This window comes from Euleptes europaea, chromosome 17, assembly GCF_029931775.1.
Source record: "Euleptes europaea isolate rEulEur1 chromosome 17, rEulEur1.hap1, whole genome shotgun sequence".
NCBI lineage: Eukaryota > Metazoa > Chordata > Lepidosauria > Squamata > Sphaerodactylidae > Euleptes > Euleptes europaea.
Window position 1 is genome coordinate 17,415,027 of NC_079328.1, and position 24,689 is coordinate 17,439,715.

Consider the following 24,689-nt stretch of genomic DNA (forward strand, 5'->3'; position numbering starts at 1 on the left):
ATATATCTATTGTTGATTATCTATTAAAAGTATATTTTTTAAAAAAGAATTTTTAAAAAAGCATGTCCACCTGAACTGTTTCTCTTTTGCACATTTTGTGGAATGATATAAATGTGGAGACCTTCTGACCTCTTCATTCAGGCCATTTCGCATGGTGGGAGCTGGTCCAGAGACTGCATGAGAGCGTGCATGGTTCTTAATACTTTAACCACGGTTAAGATATTGGCAGCATTACTTTTGCACTGAACCAAAGTGGCACCCAATTGCTGTTTGGCTCTTCTCGTCGGCTTATAATCCGTCATTCCACTCTCTCGCCTTTGCCTTTTTGCTGAGGATAAGTTGAACTGGCTCAAGAGGGGCTGGGAATACTTTCAGGTGATCCGCCACATCTTTTTTCCCCTAAGCCTCTCACCATGTGTTAAAAGCCCCTTGTGCAGGGAATGCACAAGCACATCCTCATGCCAGAGCCAACAGTTTGGGTGGTCCCTGTCAGGATCAGGCATCTGTCCCTAGCATCCCATAAGCAAACGCATCCAGGCAGGTAGCTCTGAAGCAGTAATACTTTATTAGGAGCAAAAAGACAGATTAAAGGACTGACTGCCTACATTCAGGTGAGGCTGGTAATGGCGAAACATAGGCAGGTTACATGTTTAAAAGCACTACAGGCTGTGAAGGTAAACATGGCTAAGCAACCCCGAGATAAGCGATTCCCAGGAAGGAAGACTAAACATTAGAGTGCAGCTGTGGAAAACAGGATGAGCGAAACTGTACACAGAGTTTACAGGCATGAGAACCAAGGACTTGACGTGTAGCCAGAAACTGGCCTACTCATGTCAAGAGCCTTTACTCCTGCTAACAGCAAAGGCCTACAGTCCCCTTGCAAGGACATCTGTGCCCATAGCAGAGCGCAGGAATCTGTGGAACTCCTTATAGCTGGAAGTGCAAGGCATCTCCAATTTTGCCTACAGCTAAACTTGGACCTTTTACTCAAAGTACATTTTCTTTATGCTAGGCCTTAAATAGGTGGGTGATGGGAGAGTCATCTTTTAGTACCAGGGGTGTGTGTCACTTTCATGATCTCAATTCACCATCCTCAGAAGGAAATAGCCAGGTGCCTATATGGTATCTCCATTTTTCCTGCAAGGCAAATAGTGTGGAGTGGGGGGTTGAGGTTATGAAAGTGATGCAGGGAGAAAAGATGGGGATCTGCTTGGTTTCCTGTCATAATTAGTTAAGGCAGTATACATTTAGTTTACTTCATAAGGCAGACAGCACCAATATCTGCCAGGAGAAACATTTTTTTTAAGTGTTTTATAGACAAGACAGCCAGCATGGTATAGTGGTTAAGAGTGGTGGACTCTAATGTGGAGAACCGGGTGTGTTTCCCTGCTCCTCCACATGAAGCCTGCTGGGTGACCTTGGGCTAGTCACAGTTCTATCAAAACTCTCTCAGCTCCACCTGCCTCGAAAGGTGGGGTGGAAGGGAAGGCAATTGTAAGCTGCTTTGAGTCTTCTTATGGTAGAGAAAAGTGGGGGTATAAAAACCAACTCTTCTTCTTCTACAAGAGGAATGTGCCTAGATGTCCTTCTGTCAGTCTTATGCTGTTACATAAGACTGTGCATTGCCTTAATGGACAGAACACATTTTTATAGTAAAATGAACCATTAAAACAATATATGTAGCTCTTGGGCTGGGTGCATTGGTGTTTTTTTTATTAAATAGTTTTATTGATTTTCAACGATAAATAGGGGTACAAAAAGGAAAAAGGGATAGGGAGAAGGAAAGAAAAAAAACATCAATAAGTTATTAAAATAGTATTTAGCGGTGCGACGCCTAGTACTACCCCCTTACATCTTTTATTAATACAATTATTTTTCTAGCAGGGTGGATTTAAGCTCCACCTTTAACCTACTGTGGCTCTTGGAGTCTAATTTATTTTTTAGTTGTAATGTATTCATAGAAAGGTGTCCATTTGTCTTTATTTTGTTTTTGATTGTTCATTTGTAATATTTCAGTCAGTTGTGCCATTGTTATATATTCATAGGATTTATCCATCCAGATCTCTATGGTCGGGATTCTGTTTGGTGCATTGGTATTAAATGTTGTTTGTTGCAGAAATCTTTCCAAATGTATGTTTAATAGTGCAATCCTATGCAGTGTTACTCCATTGTAAGCCTATTGAAATCAATTGGCTTAGATTGGAGTAACTACGTTTGCACTGCTTGTCACGATTTAGATTGGAGATAATAACAGAGATGTACAATTTTAGAAATTTTGAGGCCATTGAGGAGAAAATGTGGGTTTCTTGGGTGAGGGATGTGTCATGTTGGGGAGAAACAAATATGTAGAATACTTTCTTACAAACCTCAACTTATTTTACTGCTGTTAATAATATAAAAGTATCATAATATAGCATATATAATTGTACTATTTGACATAATTATGGAATTTAATTTAGAGTTTCGGTATTTTCTGCATTTTCATGTTTTTTGCCATATGCGAGGTAATGGGGTGTTGAAAACAGAAAAAAACAAATTCCGTAGTAAACAAAAGAAACTATTTTATTTTGAGAAAAACCATCTCAGGAATATTGGAATATCTAGTTAAAGTTTACAACACTGGCAACATTTAACTCTTCTATCTTCATCGTACACATTACGGCATGGCAACTGTGGACAAAATTCGTTATTTAAATGATTAATGTATCTTTGAGAATGTGTTGTATATGTGTATAGTATGCACAGAAATTATAATTATCTTGCATATTCTTACATAACCATCTTCATATTAAACGTTTTGAGTAACATCTTGTCTTGAAAAGGATGTTGCTCATTCCAAAAGGAAAAAAAATTCAAATGAATTTTTCTCATTGTGCCCCAACATTTCTGGTTTTCCCCCCATTGAAATTGAAAAATACTGCAGGAAAAAATAGTGTCCTCTCTTCCCCCCTTAAGCTTTCACACCTTTAGACACCAGTGAAAACTGCCTCTCTCGTAGCAAGCAGAAAGGCTGGAGAAGCAGGGAATAGCTTAGTACAGCTATAAATAACTACGCATAAATAACTGCGGTTAATGCAAATCATAGTGTTCAAACCCACTTCCAGCCACGGTTTTGCATCCTGCTCTTCAGATAACCATGGTTATATCTGATTATGGCTGTATAGAGTTAGGGTTAGGGTTGTGTATGGGTTAGGATTGTGGATTTTTATCGCCTTCTAACCAAAGAGAAATATTTTACTAAATGCTTTTCTTCTCTTTTATTACAGGTTTATGAGCTAGATGGCATTCCCCTGATACTGGATAACTGCAGCATTGATGACAATAATCCTTGTATCCTTTTAGTAATGTTCTAAGCTTGTAAAGAATTTATTCTAGCATAAATGGCAATGGGAGTGCGAGGTAATACATGTGAATGTTTCTTAGTGGGAGGCATGTAGAGCTGTTCTGTTGTCTTGAGAAAGGTCTCAAGGGCAAAGTCCAAGGAGAGGTTAATTTATCAGTTTCAAAGAGACTAACCCAAATAGAATTGAAAGTTTAAATGTTTTAAAGATCCCACTGTTGCCCACCAGCTCCAGTGTTGTGATGTACTAATTTATCACTAATAAACCTACCTTATCATGCTAACAGTGATCTTCAGAAAAAAAATTACACTTTGCTTTACCTTTTGTTCAAAACCTAAATTTTTTGTGCATTTGGGGATTATTTTAAAAAATTCTTTCCCCCCTTTTTAATAAAAAACTTTATTACATACATAAAATTCACAGAATTGGGGGAAAGAAAAAAAATCAATCAGAATTACATAACGTTATAGATAAAAGTAATAATAGTAAAAGAGAACGAACTCAGCTACGCATATTAAAGCCAGCAAAAACATTACATGTCTTCCTCTCCACATTCTAGATTTTTTTTAAAATTCTTATCATGTACATTAGTTGTCTTTCTGTTCTGAATTCTATTTTTAATAATATATGATTGTTTAATGGAAAATTATGAGCTGTAGAATAGCATCCATGCAAATACATTGGAGGCCAAAGAAAAGTTCAAAAGGAAACGAATGCTATTTCTTGTTTTTAGCACGTCTATAATCTGTTTGACCAACATTTAAATCTCATCATCTCATGCTAAAATGGGCTTTACTGATGCTTCTTTTGAAGGGTAGTAATCAGGTGAAGAATTTACGTATCCTTGGAGTGTCTTGAAATAAATGGGGCTGTTCCAACTTTGTTCTATCTTGTTCTCTCGCATTCTGAATAGCCGAGAATCAGTGTTGTCCCTTTGGATTAGGGTTTGCAACAGAGTCGAACCAAACTTGGTCATTGTAGCTGGTCGTGGAGCTTTGCCTTCAACTCCCATCTGATCGGTCAGCTGAAATAAACAGGTAGGGAGGCTAGGAATCAGCTCATCAACTCGGCATACTTTATGGAGTTTGACCAGTGGAAAAAATATATATTTTCGGCTCATGTATCTGGTGATTTTCTAATGAATGAACAATAGAGGATTCTGTTGTTGGGACTGATGGATGAATTCCAGTAGAAATACCTCAGTGTAAGACTGCTGTTAGGAGCCCCCTGGCGCAGAGTGGTAAGCTGCAGTACTGCAGTCCAAGCTCTGCTCACGACCTGAGTTCGATACCAACAGAAGTTGGTTTCAGGTAGCCGGCTCAAGGTTGACTCAGCCTTCCATCCTTCCGAGGTCGGTAAAATGAGTACCCAGCTTGCTGGGGGTAAAGGGAAGATGACTGGGGAAGGCACTGGCAAACCACCCCGCAAACAAAGTCTGCCTAGAAAACGTTGGGATTTGACGTCATCCCATGGGTCAGGAATGACCTGGTGCTTGCACAGGGAACCTTTATTTTTACTTAAGACTGCTGTTAATTTTAAAACTTCTTCTTACAAAGCGTATTCATTCTAAAATCCAGTGATACCTAAGTTCGGGAGGATGAGAAGATTTAAAGAAGGAGGGGGAGCAAGCTTGATTTACCCACCAGGCCTCCCCCGGCCCCCTAGTGACTCTGGCTTACTTTCCCTCCTTTGGGTCCACAGGCAAGGGTTGAGAGGCAAGTGTGGTGTAGTAGTTAGTGTTGGACTACACATGAACATCAAGCTGCCTTATACTGAATCAGACCCTTGGTCCATCAAAGTCAGTCTTGCCTACTCAGACCAGCAGTGGCTCTCCAGGGTCTCAGGCAGAGGTCTTTCACATCACCTACTTGCCTAGTCCCTTTAACTGGAGGTGTTGGGGATTGAACCTAGGACCTTCTGCTTTCTAAGCAGATTCTCTACCACTGAGTCACAGCCCATATGACTAGGATCTGAGAAAGCCAGATTTGAATCCTCACTCTGCCATGAAAGCTGGGTGACCTTGGGCCAGTCACACACTCACAGCCTAACCTACCTCACAGGGTTATTGAGAGGATAAAATGGAGGAGGAGAGAACAGTGCAAGCCATTTTGGGCTCCCATTGGGGAAAACGGCAGGACATAAAAGAAGTAAATATGGTAAGAGAAGGAGATTTTGTTACACATGCATGTGCACACATATGCACATATGTGCGTGCACACCCCAGTCCTTGCAGGCCCCAATCTTATAAAATTTACAAGGCAGGTAAAAAAGGGAGGGGGAGGCTTTCTGGTTAAATATACTGTGTAGTTTTAGAAGAGTATAACTAGTAACTAGCAAGTAAAACCTTTGTCTTTGCATCTGTGGCATTTTTCAAGGGCTTGTTAGGCAAGTCAAGGCTTGATGATTGATCCCATAAGAAAGGGGAGGCAGTAGATAGGCATGATAAAAAGAGATAATGATGTAACGGAAAGGAATTACTGCCTTGAAATATGTAATGTAGCTTCCCTTGACGTCCCTCAGATATTCTGTTTAAGGGGGAACCCCAAAATTTGCTTCAAACGTTGCTTATGAAATTGCTTATGGAATTGGAGGCTGGGGGAGAACCTGAAAAGTTTTGGACATTTTTCAAGACTCTTGTTGGCTTTCCCTCAGAGTTTCTCCTTTTGGCCTTAGGAGGAATCCTCAGAACGGTTTTGAGTGGAATTATGGTGGCAAGTCTAGTAAGATTTAATTCCAGTACAGGTTCTACCAGGATGGGAGATTCTTTACTGTAATTGTTAAATAGGGTGACAGAACCATGGTAATGGTACCACTGATGTGATGTGTGAATAAATGCTAACTAGGAGATCATGGGAGAGTCGTCCTACAATTCTGGCATGAATTGGTACTTTGGGGGGTTAGGTTAGAGAGGTACCCCTCTGGCTACATTTGTATGAAAATCTGACAGCTAGAGTTGATCAGTCTTCATGATTTGACGATTGCTTTTACATTTGCCTTATGAGCCAGCATGGTATACTGGATAAGAGGAGATGTTTGGAGCGATTGACTCTAATCTGGAGAACCAGGTTTGATTCCCCGCTCCTCCACATGAGCTGCAAACCCTAATCTGGTGAACCGGGTTGGTTTCTCCACTCTTCCACATGAAGGCAGCTGGGTGACCTTGGGCTAATCACAGCTCTCTTAGAGCTCTCTCAGCCCCACCTGCCTCACAGGGTGTCTGTTGTGGGGAGGGGAAGGGAAGGTTTGATTCTTCCTTAAGTGGTAGAGAAAGTCGGCATTTAAAAACCAACTCTTCTTCCTCTTCTTCTTCCTCTTCTTCCTCTGATTCTTCCACTTCTTCCTCCTCCTCTTCTTCATCTTCCTCTTCTTCTGTCTAAACAATTCATATTGATTGAGACTGTGCCTTCCCTGTGAACTTGGATATTCTAATGCACACCATATATACTAAACATATACTTTGTGGATAGCTTCTTCCCATTGGGAAAACTCTATTCATTTGTCATTGATAACTGTAACTGAGGCTACAGCTTAAACCATGCTGTTTTGTACCACACAAGGCTAATTCGCATAATGCATCCAGCCTGGGAGCCATGGTTGGTAAGAAATTGTCTTAGGAGCTAAGGAAGGTACGGCCTTAGAAAGTGGATCCTCTTCTCTGTCAGAAATCAGTAAAGAGCTTATCTGCTAAGATTTCCATCTAGTCCCAATCAATTAGTGATTCAGTGTTGGTGAAATATTGAATTTAGTAGCAACTTTCTGTCAGTTTCATTTGTGCTTGGGAGGGAGAAGCAACTGTAGTGTAGCCACATGGAAGTCTCTGGAACCACTTCAGAATAAGCGGTTTCAGGACTGCAGCCAGAGCAATCTTATTCTTCAGCTGCACTCAGTTCTTGCACACATGTTTTTGTGTTGTCGGTCGCAAAAGGTTCGGAGGATGGTGTGTCATTGAACGCTGGCCTGATTAAAATGAGTCGAAAGACCTGTACAGCAAAGCTTCTGTGTTGCATTAACATCCATCTGGCAGCCATCCCCATAACCAAAACGCTGGTGATGTTTGAAGGGAGAAGCCCATCCTGCCATTCTGGGATAACGTGCAGCCCCCTTGCTTGAGAGGAGCCAAAGTTGGCAGCATTTTGTGAAAGGAAAACCTGTGGTTTTCTTCTTTGCTCTCTTATTACAATAGTTGTTGTGGATCCACACATAACTGAGCCTTTAGTTTGGATAAAATATTGAAAGCATAAACACAAGCTAATTTTTACATACACCCACTTGAAGAAAATTTTCTGTCATTATGTTCGGTTGGACCGTCATTTCAGAGGTAGATTCTAAATACTTTTTGACCTCATGGCAGAAGCTAGTATAATTGTGGTTCATGAAACCTCAGGATAAATCGAGTAGAAACCCGGTTGCTATGGTCCATAACAATGGCAGTTTGTTGTGGGGGAGCAGATCGGCATCGCCTCGTGAAAGAGGAGCCCAGACTAGGCTCCATGCTGTGAAAACAGGCCGCACTGCTGAGGAGAGCAGAAGCAAGAGAGGTAGGAGGGTAAAAAGAGGTTTTTCTTCAGCCGGCTGGGACAGGAGAATGGCTTGAAATGGGTGGCCAAGTGCACAACTTGTGGCTCCTTTTATTTATGTTCAGTTGGTGGCAGAAAAACAAAATGGCCGTATTTTCATAGGCTTGCATTTAGGGTTGCCAACCTCCAGGTAATAGCAGAAGATCTCCTGCTGTTACAACGGATCTCCAGCCGATAAAGATCAGTTCTGCTGGAGAAAATGGCCACTTTGGCAATCGGAGTCTATGGCATTGAAGTCCCTCCCCAAACCCCACCCTCCTCAGGCTCAGCCCCAAAAATCTCCCGCCGGTTGCAAAAAGGGACCTGGCAACCCTACTTGCACTAGAGAAAACAGTTATGGTGGAATGGCAATGTAATGAATTAGCTGTTCCCGTAGAAGGTAGTGGTAACAGAAACTAGGCTTTTTTTGTTTCCCTTTGTTTATTTGTTCATACATACCCTATAGTTCTCCCCAGTGGAGACCCAAAATGGCTATATTTTAACATTTAACATAAGGGCAGGCCTGCAAAATTTGTGACCTGTAAACTCAAACACATGTGTGGTGTCTACCAGAGGCTCCAGGGTTTCTTCTTGGGTTTGGCAGTGATCCTTTTCTCCAGTCCAGGAGGCAGGCACGGAGCTCGGGGAAGGAGGGCCCGAGGCAGGGGGGGAGGGAGGGAGTGCTGCGTGCACTGGAGCCAGGCACCGGGGCAGAGACAAACGTGCTGGCCGGGGTGCGCGGCGGCCAACCCCGCAGGAACAAAAAGAGAAGGAGAGCAGTGGCTGGGAGGGCGGCGCGCACATCAGCCAGGCCGCTGGGGGGCAGCTGTGCCCATGCCGCAGCATTTCTACATACCTGCCCATGCCTGCGCTCCTCATGCCTGTGCTGGCGCCCCCTCTCCTTGCACTGGGGGCAAGTGCCCCTGCCAGACCCCCCCAGATCCGGCCCTGCCAGGAGGTGCAGTATAACCGTGAATTCTTATCTGTTGAAGCCAGAGGAAAAATTCCCTCCACCCTTCACTTAGCTGGCTGTGGTGGCAGGTGGTGATGGATTAATGAAGAGAAGAGTTCTCTGTCTCTCTCTGTCTTCCCACTAGCTCCTTTGAACAGTTTATGCAGTAGCCAAGGAGCTTTGGAGATGTAGTTCCCTAGGACAGTTGCTATCCCATTGCCTGGGATCCTGCCAAAGCTACATTCAGAGGGTAGGAGAAAGACTGGCCCTCCTCCACACCTGGGATTTCTGCAGGGTGCGGTTCAAAGGGTCTGGGAGAAGTTCATAAACCAAGTCCATTATCAGGAGCACCGTGATACCGTTGAATTGAGCTCCCTCCCCCAAAAAAGCGGCTTTGCTGCTATTTCAGCAAAATTGTTTCACTGAACTCCATTCCAAAGCTGGCTGAAAGGAGGGGGGTATCCCTTCCTTTCCTGGCAAGGCAGGAGAGTTGTTAAGCACTTGGCAGGTCAAAATGCATTGACTGCGGGGCTGCATTTGGCTTGGTAGGTCACGAGTTCTGGCCAGCCTTTCTGCGGAAGGAGAAGAACAAGCCTGTCCCTTGGCCCCTCCTGTCCAGGCTCCATCCGAGGCCAGCCATCTGCAGAGGGGAGGGAGGGAGGCCAGCAGCAGCACCACTGGGGTGGAAAACTGAGCTGCTTACAGTTTATTAGCTTGGCAGGGATGAGATCAATATCCTCCCCAATTGATTTTCCCCCCTCTGATCCCCCCACCCATTAGTCCCGGATGCTGTAAGCTATTCTGACTGCTTTGAGACTCAAAGTGTGTGTGGAAGAAGGAGATAAGTAAGTCCTAACAGGCTTTATCTCTCGAACACACTCTTCCGTCTGATCTTTAGGGTGCAAAAGGTCCCCCTAATAACTTACCTTGGAATGAGGAAATGTTGAAAACGGAGAACATAAGCTCTGCTGGATCAGACCAGTGGTCCATCCAGTCCAGCATCCTATCTAACACACTTGCCAACCAGTTCCTCTGGAGGGCCAACAACAGGGCATAGTGGTCAAGGCCTTCCCCTGACGTTGCCTTCTGGCACTGGTGTTCAGAGGTTTACTGCCTCTGGGCGCTTTCACACATACTGAATAATCAGTCCACTTTCAATGCACTTTAATGATCGGTTGCAAGTGGATTTTGCCATTTCACACAGTAAAATCCAGCTGTAAAAGTGCATTGAAAGTGGATTGAAAGTGCATTATTTGGCATTATTTGCAGCAGGGGGAGGGATGGGTATCCCCTTCCTGTGTTGTGCTGCTGAGCTTCCTGCTTCCCTTACTCTCTACGCCCGCAGTCAGGGCACTTATGTGGAGGGGGGCATGCCTAATGCTAGACTGCTGAGATTTGCAAGGCTAGGAAGCTGCATTTCTTGCACCCCCCCAATTCCTTGCATACCCCCTCAGTTTGTAATGACGTGTTTTTTTTTTAAATGTGCATTTCACATAACTGAGAAATAGTTGTTGAAATATCTTCTTTTTTAATGTATAGAATTTTTGGACAAAGTTCTCTAGAATATTAAAGAGGGGATGGTTGAAATAAAAGCAGCTTTTAAAACTGAGAATCATAACCACAGAACATTTGGCTTCACATTGTCCAAGAGTGTGATTTTTTCTTCTCCCTTTGTAAAACCAAAGGATTTATAGTTAAATTATAGGTTTCTATTAAAATGTCACTTAAAAATATGCAGCAAGAACGCCTGTACCCTATTTTTGGCTTTAAGCTAACATTATACATTAGGGTTTAGGGAAAATAAAGGCAGGACTTTTTTCCCCTTTCAGTTTTGTAAATCTGAAACACCGTCAAATAAATACTGATGGCCTCTGCAGGTTTTGATTTAATTAACCATTTTACAACCATTTTATAATGAAGCGTTCTTTCAAATTATTTTTTAAAGTATTTTAATAGTCCCTATTTAGAGATAACACTTTTTCAGGACCAAAAGAGAGCAGCCGCTGCGTTTCTCTTTATTTTTTTTATTTTTTTTATTTTTTTGCATTTCTCTTTATTGATTGAAGATTAAAACTATTTGAATGTAAAATCAGATGGGAACAAGATCTGGGAATTTTTATATCAAGAGAAAGGTGGGGGAAATCACCTAAAGGAATTTCAAATATTTCTCTTAATGTGGGAATTAGACAGCACATTCCTGAGCCTGAAGGACAAAAGCCTTTAGGAGGCCAGGAAGGCGTCACGGCTGAGCCAGTTACGCCAGTGTTAGTGGCCTGAACGCTGGCCGGAAGACCCAGGCACTGGGTGCCGGCCGCTGCAGCAGCAGTGCCATCCTGGGACACCGACAGGGCCTTCTGCCAGCATCCCATTGCTGTAAAAGCCCGTGCTGGCGTCCCGGGAGGCATTCCCAGGGCGTTCCAGCACCAAGCTGGGGGAGGCCTTTAGGCGGCCTCCAAAGCCCTTTCAGGCCGGGAACTCCCCTTTTTAATTTTGATGAGATACGCCACCTTTTAGGTGGTGTATCTCCTGTGCAACCCTACGAAGGGTTTCACGGATTTTTCACGCCGCAGGGAGGTTTCGGGGGGGGGGGCGAAACCTCCTTTGGAGGCAGCACAGCCTTCCTCTCAGGAATGCACTGAGAGAATCATTCTAAGATGCACTTTCAGTGGTACTTTACGGTGATCAGACTAGCCAAAATCTCCAGAGATTCTGATAGTTCACTCCTATGCAGAGTTACTCCAGTTTGCATAAGACTGCACTGTGACATGTGTTGGAAGTAATGGAAAATAAGAAGAGCTCTGTTTCATTTGTGGTGGGAATGCGAGTTAATTCAGTGTTACTGAAATATGGTGCATTAAGAAATTGTAAATAAGAGAGGCCATTATTTTAAACCAATTCCAATGATATATTAAATAAAAATTTAAAAAATCTGGAACTTTGGTAAAGCATCTGCTGATGGCTTCTAGAGTGTCACTTATAGGGCTGTCAATTCGGTTCGGCCCGAACTGAAAATCAGCCGAATTTCCCTTGATTCGGCGGTTTTTAGTTCGGGAGGAACCGAACTCAAAACTGGCGGGCAACCGGGGGGGGCGAATTCAGCGAGTTCGGGAGTTCGCGAATAAATTCGGCCAATTCGGGGCCGTCAGTAAGCAGCATAACCTTCAGTAAGCAGCATTCTCCTCCCCCGGCCAATCGGTGGCCAAGCTGGGTCTTCTTCTGGCCAATCAGTCAGGATTGAGTACTGGAGGAATCAGCTGATGTGCGGCCGGCCGGGGAAAGAGAGAGAGAGAGGGAAATCCTCATGTGTGTGTGAGGGGGTGCTTGTGCACATTCGCTCCTTTCCGTGGCTGCAGGGGGTGCATTTTTTGGGGTACAGACCCCATACTTTCAGGGGATATTCAGACAAGTTTTCTTAAGAGACCACCCAAGTTTTGTAAACATTGGGTCAGGGGGTCCCGAGATATGGGCTCCCCCCCTTTTTCTTTCCATGGCTGCAGAGGGCGCATTTTGGGGTGTGTCGACCCCAAACTTTCAGCGGAGCATCAGACAAGGCTTCTTAAGATACCCCCCAAGTTTTGTAAACATTGGGTCAGGGGGTCCCGAGATATGGGCTCCACCCCTTTTTCCTCTCCCCCCTTTTCCATTTTCGTGGCTGCAGGGGGCGCTTTTTTGGGGGTGCAGCCCCCAAACTTTTATCATAGCTTCAGACAATCCCTCTTAAGAGACCACCCAAGTTTTGTAAAGATGGGTTCAGTGGGGGCTGAAATATCGGCTCCCCCCCTTTTCTCTTTCCGTGGCTGCAGGGGGCGCATTTTTGGGTGTGCCGACCCCAAACTTTCAGCGGAGCTTCAGACAAGGCTTTTTAAGACACCACCCAAGTTTTGTAAACATTGGGTCAGGGCCCCCCGAGATATGGGCTTTCCCCTTTTCCCTATTGGGATGAATGGATCACCCTCGAGAGATGCATACATATGGATCTTATATTGGATACAAATGGAATCATATTGGATTACCCAGCCTCCCAGCCCCTCCTGCTGGAACAGAAGACAGCCACAGTAAGACCCCTTTGGGGGCTTTAATCTATATTTTTTCTTTTCTGTGTGTGTGTGTGGGGGAAAGCAGAGTCTGTGTGTGTGTGTGGGGAGGGAGCAGTTTCTGTGGGTGGGGGGGGGAAGCCAAAGGGGGCTTTTGCCGGTTCTGCCTGGGGTGTGTGTTCCCCCTCCAGTCTCTCTCTCCCTGGTTTGAGGGGGGGCTTCATTTTTATTCTTCAGGTTTTTCCTCATTCATAAGATCAGTTAGGTTATTTTGATGCTTGCTCAAAACTGGTTTTCAAATGGTGACTTAAAGAATGCATCTGCCTGGTCCCAAGTCCAATGCAAAAGGAGAAATTCCACCCCCTCCTGCTCATTATGCATAGCTAGCTGCCTCTGTCCCTTTCCATGGTATGCAAACTCCCAGGTGTCAGGTGTTGCTTTGCACTGTTGCAAAGGTGTTGCATTGCGTGCTTGTGTTGCTTTGCAGTTGTATTGTTTTGCAAAATTCTTCACACCTGCCCCGCCCTTTGCATGTTTGCAAAGGTGTTGCTTTTCAGTTGTGTTGCTTTGCAAAGTTCTTAGCACCTGCCCCACCCTTGCTCTCATCAGCTGTTTGTCGGGGCTGGGAGCTTTGTGCGTGGGCGGCAAGCTCTGCTGAGAGATGCACATTAAGGGTGGGGGGGACCCCTTTCAGGGCCCATATCTCAGCCCCCCCTGACCCAATCTTTACAAAACTTGGGGAGTCTTTCAATATACGTCCTTTGAAGCTCTGCTAAAAGTTTGGGACCTCTAAGCCCAAAAATGCCCCCCCCAAGCCGCGGAAAGGCGCGATTGTGTTTTTAATGGCTTTATTCAGCCGAATTTTTTTTCCGAACTTTGAATTCCCGCCGAATTGAACGGATCCGAAGTGGGGAAGTTCGGACTTCGGCACGTACCGAACCCACAAGGGCCAAATTCGGCCGAATCCGAACTGTACCGAATTTTTTTTTTGACAGCCCTAGTCACTTACATGATTCTGAAAACAGCAAATAATCCTGACCAAACAACATGAGTTGGAAAAGGTCTGGTTTGATGTGATAGTGAATAAAATTAGAATGTGCAAATATATGTGGTTGGGAAAACTCTGGTCAGTCAAAAATTTTGTGAAAGTTTGGCCACCCTTTATACAATGTTGGAATCAACATAATTTGTTTATGTTTGGAGATATTAAAACGCATATAGCATAATGGGTGGTAACTGCACTATTAAAATGGGTTTTATATTCTATATTTTGTTAAGAATAGGAATTGAAGATTTATTTTAGTTATTAAAACATTTATACTCCCCCTTGCCTCGGGCTTCAATGTGGCTTACGATAAGGCCTAGATAGCTTGTGGGGGGTCTTAGTTTTTTCTTTTTTAACATCAATACACAACTGAGGAAACTGAAGCAGTGTAGTATCTGAGCTCTTTATATCCCATTGCCAAACCAACAGCAACCTATTTCCTTTCTAGGTTGTTTCGATGGCCTTTTATGCAGGGACGTTTCCCCGCAGTCACACCCGCTAACTGCTTCCGGGCTTCCTTTTGATTATGCATGCCTTTTCCACCCGTCAGAGGTCTCCTCAATTTCCCTGCACATTTTGCCCACATTTTCCAGATTCTGGCTAAAACAGCATCTGGAAAACATGAGCAAAACGTGCAGGGAGGGAAAGGCAACCTGTGACGGGCGGAAAAGGCATGCATAATCAAAAGGAAGCACCGAAGCAGTCAGCGGGGGTGACGGGGGGAAACATCCCTGCATAAAAGGCCTATATCTTATTACCTTAGCATTTCTAAGACTTCAAAATTTTTATGTCATTGAGACCAGTATGTGGTGCCTTTAAATGTAAGAGTAAAGTTATGTAGGGTGCTGTGGATTTAACATAGCTAATAGGCTTCAGATGCAGGCTGATGATCTTAGTATCCAGGGGAAGAGTCTCTCATACATACACTATAGGGAAAACAATCGAGCCTTGTAACTTCAAGGTATATTGTTAGGATGGAAACACACACACACACACACACAAGGTGTTAGGATGCACACATTTGCACAAGTATCTTCAGGTGCAGAGTTTTGAGACTAGGTAAATATTAACATATGTCAGCTGGCCAAAATTATGTTCCCATGCTTGTGCTTTTCCCATGTTTGGGGGGAGCAGTATTAAGACCAAATTGATGGTTCAGAGAGAGAGTTCTTATCCTTCCTGTGACCATCATAATGATGGCCCTGAGTTTTGTGACGGCTCTCTGGTTGACGTTTCTCTCATGGTTCCTCCATGCAAAGAAACTGCAGGCATCCTTTCCCCGATGATGATAATCCCATGACATAGAAATATTGCTACTGAAAATTGATGCCTTTTTTGCGTTAATTGGGCATAAATGATACAATAGAAACAAATGAAAATGGCAAGTTTGCCCCCAGAAACGACAGTACGAAAATTTTCCTGACCATGCTCGAAAATTAAAACAAGCCGAAAAATGCATTCTTAGTTCCCTGATTTCTCCCCCTTCCCCTGTGCAGATCTCCCTCCATCAACGGTTTTCCTCCTGAACAAGGTTGAGCTGGTCTCAGAGTTCAACTGGGGAACAATGGATTAGAAATTGCCTGGGGTGGCATTTTCAGAGCGAGATCAGACAGGCAAACATTTAAGCACTCACACGCTAACCCACATGTTTGAGTGAGGCGAATGCAAGGTTGGTTCGGTTTTGTTGTATGTGGTTTGGTCCTCATTCTCAGAAAAAGAAAACCTTCATAGAGTAGTATCACGTCGAGAACAATGGTCTGTACTACTTAACAACATCACATGTAGCAGAGATCTGCAAATGTTCTATTTTGTGTAAATAAAGCTCAATGTAATGATATAAAATTGGAGTGGGAGGAGGGTATTTTCCTGTTTGTGTGGGGAAGGAACGAGGTTTTTTAAAAAACAGAAAACAGTTATCTTGACATAGTATTAGCAAAAGGCACCCAAATGTGTTGTTGCATGCTGGTGGCGGTGGTTTAAAGACTCTTAAAACAAATATGCAAAATCAGAGCTCCTACGATTGCTGTGTTTTTTGTCATTGGGCAACAAATAGGTTCATGCTCTTATCTGTAGTAACTATGGAAACGTTAGAAGCATTCTTTTCAAAGCTGAGCCTACAATAAAGTGCTGAAAGTGTTGGTCGGATTATGGACTTCAGAATATGTTCAATTTTCTGTCTGTCTTTGGGGACAAGCAAGAGGGCAATGTGAATATTAACTGGGGGCTTGCTTTAATCTCCTGTGACACTTAAGTCTGTATAGGTCTGCTTCCAGCCATCCAGAAGTCTCGGGCTCACTCAGCATGTTAAGAAGGGTCATGTATATTCATGAACCTGAATTGGAAGTGTTATGTTAGACGAGGAAGCGGGGAGCACAGCTGCACCATCCAGCTGCTTACTGGCTTCGTACGGTTTCATAACTGTTCTGCCTACCCTTATTTTCATGCCAACTATGAGACAAATGACAATTAGTGACACTTTCACTTAATTCATGGCCACTCTGTCGTGCTTTAGCTATATGCTTACATCATTCCACCTGCGGCATCAGTGATTATCACACATTTATGTTCAGCAGCATTTTAATGACAATTTGTAATTTGGACGCCTGACTTTGCAGATACCTGAAAATAGTTTTGTATTCTCTGCCCCTTTCTTCGCTGGAGGGCCAATTCATGCAGCCAGTGACCCCGTACACTGTGATCTGGGGGTAGGCAGGGCTGGCATTCCCAATCACACACTTGCACCCCCACGTTAGGGATGGATGCATGGCCATCAGGATATATATGAAAAGTAAGGCTGAGTCCAAAGTCCATTGGCAGCCCTGCATGGTCACAGATCAGTTTTGTGGAGGTAAAATACGGACTCTTTGTTATGTTTAATATGAACATTAAAGTTCTGTATTAACATGATAACAGTCTTCAGTGACCATAAGGCAATAGTGATTTCTTTTCTGGTTCCATATTTGGTAACAAATCATCAATAAAGTGACGTAACTGCATTACGCGGGCATGCCTATCTTGGGTAGCCCATGTACTTCTATCGCCTTGGTGGATTTGACAGGCTTCCTTAGAATTGTTTTGCAATATCTTTGTGCAACATGATATCGAAGCAGACGTTCTTGTGAAAATGTGCAAAGTCCTCCTTCAAAGCTGATCTTGAAGTTGCCAAAACAGAGCTGTGCTATCCAAGCTGTGGCTGAACATTGGCTGCTTTGGTCTCTCTGTGCGCTTTGAGTCCACCCTCTCTCTCATCTTGTTCATCTTCGTGGCCTCTGTGCAGTCCCACATGGGATCTGCATATGTACAGGCCGGCCTGCGCATGCGCAGATCCCATGTGTGCCTACAGAGAAGACATGAAGATGAACAACAGTTGCAGGTAAGCAACATTGTTTTCTTTGGCCTGAGACGCATAGGCTTCTGTGGTGCTCCATGCACAAACTAAGGTGGTTTGGAGAACTGAACCAGCACAAATGTGTAGTCCAGGAGGCTTAAAGATCCCATTTTGAATTCACGGGACTGTGTGTTCTTCGTTGACTTTGACAGTGATGTGCAGCCATCGTGCGTATCGACCAATCTCTCTTCCGTACTTTCCACAGGCTGTATTGTTTTGATTGGCATTCTTGCCCAACCCAGACTCCCCTCCAGGCAAAAAGGCCATATGAGACTTTAACATAGCAGAAAAATATGAGGAAAATGAGCAAATGCCGCATAGCTTTCTTCTGGATGTGAAGCTACATGCTTCGAATAATTGGTGCCCTGCAGGCCCCTTTGCTGTTGCATGGCATGAGTCAGAATACTCATCTCTCCTGGTTGGGTAGTAGGGGTAATTATGTTTTTGTATCACAACATCTTGTTTGCAGCCTTTGAGTGAATATTTTATGGAACGCGAGAGTGTAATTTATCGATGATGAAAATTATTAAATTCCGGGTCTCTCGTTTGCCTTAAGGTTTGCTTGTAGGGGGACCACCGTGAGAGAGGACTGGGTGGCTGTAGCCTGCTTCGGTCCTTTGCTTCTAACAAGAACAATGTAACACCACAATCTGTGGGAATTACTTTTTTAAAGTAATTTGATTTCACATTATACAGAAACACAGTCTCACAGTACAACTCTATCTATCTGTCTGTCTGTCTGTCTGTCTGTCTATCTATCCTACCTATCTATCCTACCTACCTACCTACCTACCTACCTACCTACCTACCTACCTACCTGATCCAGCCAGGAATTATGTTATATAATAATAGATGAGAGAATAAGAGAGGCAGGATATAAATGTACTGAATAAATATTTAAGTGGAAAAATATGAAATTAGATAATTATAAGAAAAAAAACATCATCCAGATCTTAATACTTTGTCTAGGTAGGTACGTTTTGTTTTCTGATATCATGGCTTCTTCTGTTTAGGCTGTAGAGTATCAGCATTATATTCACTTACGCAATCCATCTTTAAACAGAAATTTCTTAACTTAATGCCACAGTTATAAGCCAGTGGGCAGTGTATGCAATCCACAACCTCACTGAACAGAATGAAAGAAACCAAGAGCTTATTTCCCAGATGGAACAACAGGGACTGGTTGATAGTTCCTTCCTTGAGAAGAGAGGACTGAAAGTTGAGAAGGAAGATCAAAAGTTAATTCTGAGATCTGTCAGAAAGGTGCCGGATCTCTAAGTAACTAAAATGTAAAGTTTTTTCCCCCTGCTTGTTACAAACACTGTTTTGTGAACCCTTACGAAATTTTCCAACCAGCTCATTAGAGTTATTGTTCTCAAAGAATAAAAGCCAAAGATTAAATCATCACTTAACTCTTTATAAACTGAATAAACTGTAAGTGTGAAGTAAACTGTGAGTTCCAGGTGATGGTTATTTATTCCATTAGGAATGCTTCAGCCCTTTCAGTTTCACTAATGAAAAATGCGGTTTATCCAGCAAACTGATTTATAGCCACAGATTCTGGATATTCAAAATGTGGCACAGGCGTCATGACTGACCAACACTGCTCCCATTGCTGATGACACATTTTGCATGGGATCTCACATGGGGAAATGTGCCTTTTTCCCACCTGGGGACAGAGTCTGCCTCTCTCAGCCTTTGCACAGGACTCAGGTGGGGATGAGTTGTGTGAGAAAGGAAGTGTGAGTTGCTTACCCTTCTGGCGCTTCTGACAGTTAACACCCAAAGACACCCTCTGGAGAACTGCGGATTGAAATTTGCTGCCATATCACTTAACTGTTAGAATCCCTCGCTTTGATTTTTGCTAACAAGTTGTTCATCAGATATCAATGTATTGTTATAAAAAAAAACCAACGTTTGTATTACCATTAGTAAATAGAACAGGAACTTGCATTTCTTACATCTGTCCTTTTTCTCTCTCTCTTGTTTTGTAAAGAGAAATTGAAAAAGGAATTAAAACTGCTAAATAGTAGGCTGATAGGCTTTGGGGCTGGTCTCTGTTTCTGGAGAACTGGATGTCTGAATTTTATTTGTTCCCTTGGTAAGTCCATCTGCTTTCCCTTCTATTTATTTATTTATTTTATTTATTTGTGTGTGTGTTTTGCTTCTCATGGACTTTTTCTGAACTCTGAAGTACTTAAGAGGTAGTTTCTCACTGTGATTAATTCTAGCAGTTTCTTTTCATTCCTTTGCCTTTCCAAAACATTGACAAAACTCATTTCCAGTTAATTAATTCAAGAGAGGCTGAATAATGGAAGACGGCCTCTCTATTTTGGATACCCTTCTGTATTGTTGTTGAACTCTGCCACTGTGGAATGTAGCATGAATTAGATGGGAGGAGGAGAAACACTGGTCAATTAACTCCCCATGCCCTGAACTAGCTGCCTTAAGTATTAAAAAGAAGAAAAGAACACTATTTTAAAGAAAATTTCCATATATACTGTATAATTGTCAAAATATGTGAATAATTGTGTCCCCAAAATGGAGTCTTTATGGGAGAAAAAAGTTGTTCTGTGCTAGAATAGTTCCAAAAATTTGTGCAATAAAATTATGCTTGCCTTAAATTTGTATATTTAAATGCTAAGTTGCATAGTATTAAAATTGAGTATCCTCTCTCCGCAAAAAAAGTACAAAAGGTATATGATTTATCGAACACAGAAACCAACATTGATATTTTTATTTCAGGCTATTTGGCAGAGAGTACAAGGAAGCTCCATTTAACAATTTGTCGTTGAAACTTTCACGGCTGGTAGTGTGTAGCCTCTAGCAGTGTGTAGATAGTCAATGTCTGTGCCTCATGACCTCTTGGACAGATGGCGAAAAGTAGTGTCTGGGGAAACCAAAGGGGTTGAGCTAAAGACTATCTATCATAACAAAAAATACACTTATTTTATTATATATTGTGCACAATTGTAGTTAAAAACACAGGGACTAAAACAAGGCTTCTTAAAAAGCAGAGAAATGTTTACAAATATTACCAACACATATACAGTTGATGTTAATACATACAATGACCAAAATAAGATCAGACTCATTTCAGCCATTTAAAGGCCTTCTTCAGTGGTCATACATGCGTAATTTTACAATACACATCCTGACATTTATACAGACATAATGCAAGATAAAAATATATATAAAAGCTTATTATTCTGTGTATTCACATTTGTTGGTTTAATACATATCCTGAAATGCTGGATATACTTACAAGGTATGAGCCATGTTTTAAGTCACATAGACTAAACATTTTCATATAAAGGCACACAGAATAATAGGCTTTTATATTTTTTTTACCTTGTATTACGTCTGTGTAAATATCAGGATGTGTTTTGTAAAATTATGCATGTATGACCACTGAAGAAGGCCTTTAAAGGGCTGAAATGTTTCTGGTCTTATTTAGGTCATTGTATGTACTAACATCAACTGTATGTGTGTTGGTAATATTTGTAAACATACTTTTTAGGAAGTCTTATTTTAGGCCCTGTGTTTTTAAATACAGTTGTACTTAATATATAATAAAATACCGTATTGTCCGGCGTATAAGACGACTTTTTAACCCAGGAAAATCTTCTCAAAAGTCGGGTGTCGTCTTATACGCCGGGTGTCGTCTTATAGGGCGGGTGCTGAATTCCGAGCCGGACTGGAGAATCTGCCTGGGGAGCCGCCTCCGCTCTGTCCATGTCCGCCGGAGGAAGGAGGGGAGGTGAGCCCGGTGAGGGCACTCGCTGCCCAGCTGGGAGTCGGAGCCAGGTGCGCCGGGGCGCATGGAGGGAAGCACTCGGCCGCGCTCCGGCGGCAGTGCAAGGCAGGCAGGCGGCTGGCTGGCCGGCTGGCTGGGGCTGGGGCGGCCGCTCTCCCCACGTCCTTCTCCGCCTCCTGGCTCCTGCCCACCTGCTCCGGCGTCGCGACTGCAGCTGCGCCGCGCTCCAGCCCAGACTGAGGGTGGTTCGGGGCTGAGCGAATGCGGGCGGGCGGGCTGCGCGCTCCTCCTCCTCCTCGGCCCCCCTGCCTCCCTCCCTCCCTCCCTCCCTGCCTGCGCGTTGGTGCGTCTGGCTCCGCTCTTGCAGCGTGGCCAAGAATGTGACCAACTCCCCAGGCGGGGCTCTTCCAGGAACAGGCGCCGCCTCCCCCCTGCTCGGCTCCCAGCCCTTGTGCAAAAGGCGAGCGAAGGGGGGCGGCAGGGGAGCGCGCGAGGGGCGGGCCTCGGCTGCGGAGGAGTATATCCCAAACTATATTTTAAATGGAAAAGTTGGGGGTCGTCTTATACGCCCAGTCGTCTTATACGCCAGACAATACGGTAAATGTATTTTGTTTTGTTATAGTAGATAGTGTTTATCTCAACCCCTTTGGTTTCCTCGAACTTTTAGGTTGAATTTCTTTTTTTCACCTTTTTTCTTCAATTGTTTTTGGAAGTAGTGTCTGCCCAGGATCTACTTCCCAGCAGTATGAGTATGCTATGTGGAAAAGGCCACCGTATATTTAGCCTTCTGTCCTTGATTGAAGGAAAACCATCATTCCAATGAGGAGTTAAACGTCTGTGGGTGGATGTGCGCATGCATACCAATGTTTGGGTCTCAGCCACATTTATAAGCATTAAAATTAAAGGGTCTGTTGTGTTCACAAAAAGAAGGTATGTTTACTGGCTTAAAGGATTACTTCTCTCAATTTATACCTAGCACATGGTGCTCTCACCAAATAAAATTAATCATAATTTCGTTTATTGGTGGTTTTAATCACTTTCAAGAAAGCTCCACAATAATTTAATTAAGAATTTGCTTATTTTAAAACGCATGTGTTGCTAAAACAAAAATGTAAAACAGTGACAGATTAATTTTTTTTAATCTCAGAAAAGGAATCGAAGTCCCTTTCTCATTCCCTCACCTTTGGGTCTGCCTTGCCGGTGCCTACCAGTGGGGATACAAGCCCATGAAAATGAGACAATACAAACACAGTCAAGTCAAGTTTATTAATACGGTCGACTGATCAATCACGTGCCAACACATCAAAGTTTCCAGACACAATCGTTTTGCACCGCAGAATCACAGACTGCCCGTACGTATAAAGGTGTAAGGTCAATAAAAGCAACCCCTGGTTAAAATTATCATATTAAAATTGATTAAATTGTAAAATATTCTAACATTCTCTAATAAAGCGCTGTGTATTTTAATAGCAACAGTGCAGAACTTGACAGTTTGGAGCGTAAGCTGAGGGTCAGATATGTAGTAGTGTTTTCTGTGTGTGTGTGGAGAATGCATAATGGAATAAGGGGTTTGAATCGTAAATGGGAAATGTAGGGCTTTCATTGTGGAAAACATGCCGATTACTGTATTGAGGATGGCTGTCTTTTGATTTCCTGAGATGGATTAGTTCTCCGAGGACAACACCTTCCCTGTCTCTCTCCAGTGGTCTTCTGTCTTCTAAGGGGCATGTTTGGATGGGAGAGGATTAATACAGCACATCCACTGGTAATAAAAAAAGCAGGCTTTTCTTGCGTGTGAAAAGAGATGGAGGATCAAGTCCCGTGGCCCTCACACTGCTTTCAAGAGCCGGTAAACAAAAGAGATCAGTTTTTCTCCCCTTTTCTTTAAAAGCAAATGAGGGGTTGGATTTTCATGATAATGGGTGACTGAATTCTAGCAGTTTTTTTTTTTAAGAGATAGGAAAGTATGGATTCATTCTGACTGAATTGCATGCTGTGCCTTTTAGTAGCTCTTAGATTGCGGTGGGCTTTTGTGTATGTCATAGAGACAGAAATACTTCCAAATGGCGCCCCCTCACCCACACACAGTTATACGGACCTCACTGCTGAATCCTCGTACAACAGGCAACATTTGATCACTCTGGCAGGGTAAATTTCTAATTAAACACACCACTGCAACCTAGCTAAAGTGCAAAACGCTAACCACAAAAAGAAGATTTTGACTTCAGTGAAATACACAGAATCTTTAAAAATCTGAAGTAAAATCATCAGATTTCCGCAGTTCCTGCAGTGCTGTCCAAGGTTCTGATAAAAACACTTTTCTGAAGATGTTTTTTCCCCCCCTTTGTAATGCTTAAAGCTTTAAAGAATCTTTGGCAAAACTCCTCTTTTCTTGGCATACTGTTGAAGTGAAGTCTGCCGAATCTCCTTTGCTGCCCCATATGCCTAGATCTGTACCCCACTCCATCTGCGTGAGGCCATCTCTCCCCTTCAGCCCATCTTTCCACAAAACCTCTGTCTTAATCTCGCCGTCTTCATCACTGACTCAAAGTCTTAATGTACGCTTGCGTTGAAGTCAAGCGTTTGCTCAGGTTCACCTCTCCCGTTCAGCCATCTTCAACGTGTTTTCTCCCGTGTAGAAATTTAGATTGCGAATTCCTTGGGGGCAAGACTCTGTCTTCTGGAATGCAGTATGTACACTGATGAGGATGAAAGAATGAGTGAATGTGAGCCAGCCCAAATTAAGCATTCTTCTATCCCGTTAATTTTGAGGGTTGTGGTGAAGTGTGCGCTTAAGTATCCCATTGACACAAATGCTTCTTAAAATGCTTACCTTTTGCCTGGATTTTGATCATCTTTTTCATATTATACGTTCGGCTTAGAACATTTGAAGTGACACTCTTTTACTATATTCACATAACACAGAATTTTGTGGGTTAAACTTGTAATTTGATATAAGAACAAGCTCTCATTATCTTTTGTCCCCCCTTTTCCTGTTTGGGACCTTAAGCTTTCTAGTTAAGCCATTGTGGGGGCTGCGGAACAGGTGCTTGCTCCACAGAGGGCCTTATTCTGTAGTTCCCACTGGAGCCCGTGGCCTTGTGAACTCCCCTTTGCTACTTCTTCCCCCTCAATAATTTTTTATGAATGATAGCTTTTCAACACCCTGGGAACTGCTTGTTGGGAAAAACTGCTCTTCACAGGGTGCAGTCAAATCCTACACATTTCATCAAGAAGGAACCATGAAAGGAGTAACACTGTGCTTACAGGTATGACGTATTCTTTGGGGCCCTTTTCCTCCTTCTCTCTCCACCTCTCCTTTTATGAACCACTCCTAAATATGTTCTTTTTTATATTAATTCCAATTGGCTGGCTGGTTTTCTCTCTCTCTCCCCCACCCCCCGCTTCTCAATTAAACTCTTGTTTGTTTAAAAACTTGAGTCTTGTTTGGTAGATCCCCTGGGGAGATTCCAAGGATAGGTGGCAAAATAGAAACCCCAGAATCTGGAGGCCTGCTTTGACAAGGCTGTTGTGTGGTTATTAGAGGGCAGTGACACTTCTTAGAGGATGCTGGGAATGCTTTGACAAGTGTGAGCAGCTGAGGCTTGTAGAAAGC

At 43.1% G+C, this 24,689-nt stretch overlaps 1 protein-coding gene across 1 annotated transcript in view; it reads left to right on the forward strand.

The window, feature by feature from the left end:
- Positions 1 to 18,606, forward strand: part of ATXN10 (ataxin 10) — a 92,545-nt gene extending 73,939 nt beyond the window's left edge. The window contains exons 10-11 of the mRNA XM_056862722.1: positions 3,267 to 3,330; positions 18,404 to 18,606. Of these exons, the coding sequence (XP_056718700.1) occupies positions 3,267 to 3,330; positions 18,404 to 18,594 (255 nt within the window). The 3' untranslated portion in view covers positions 18,595 to 18,606. The remainder of the gene's footprint in view (positions 1 to 3,266; positions 3,331 to 18,403) is intronic.
- Positions 18,607 to 24,689: the final 6,083 nt, after the last annotated feature.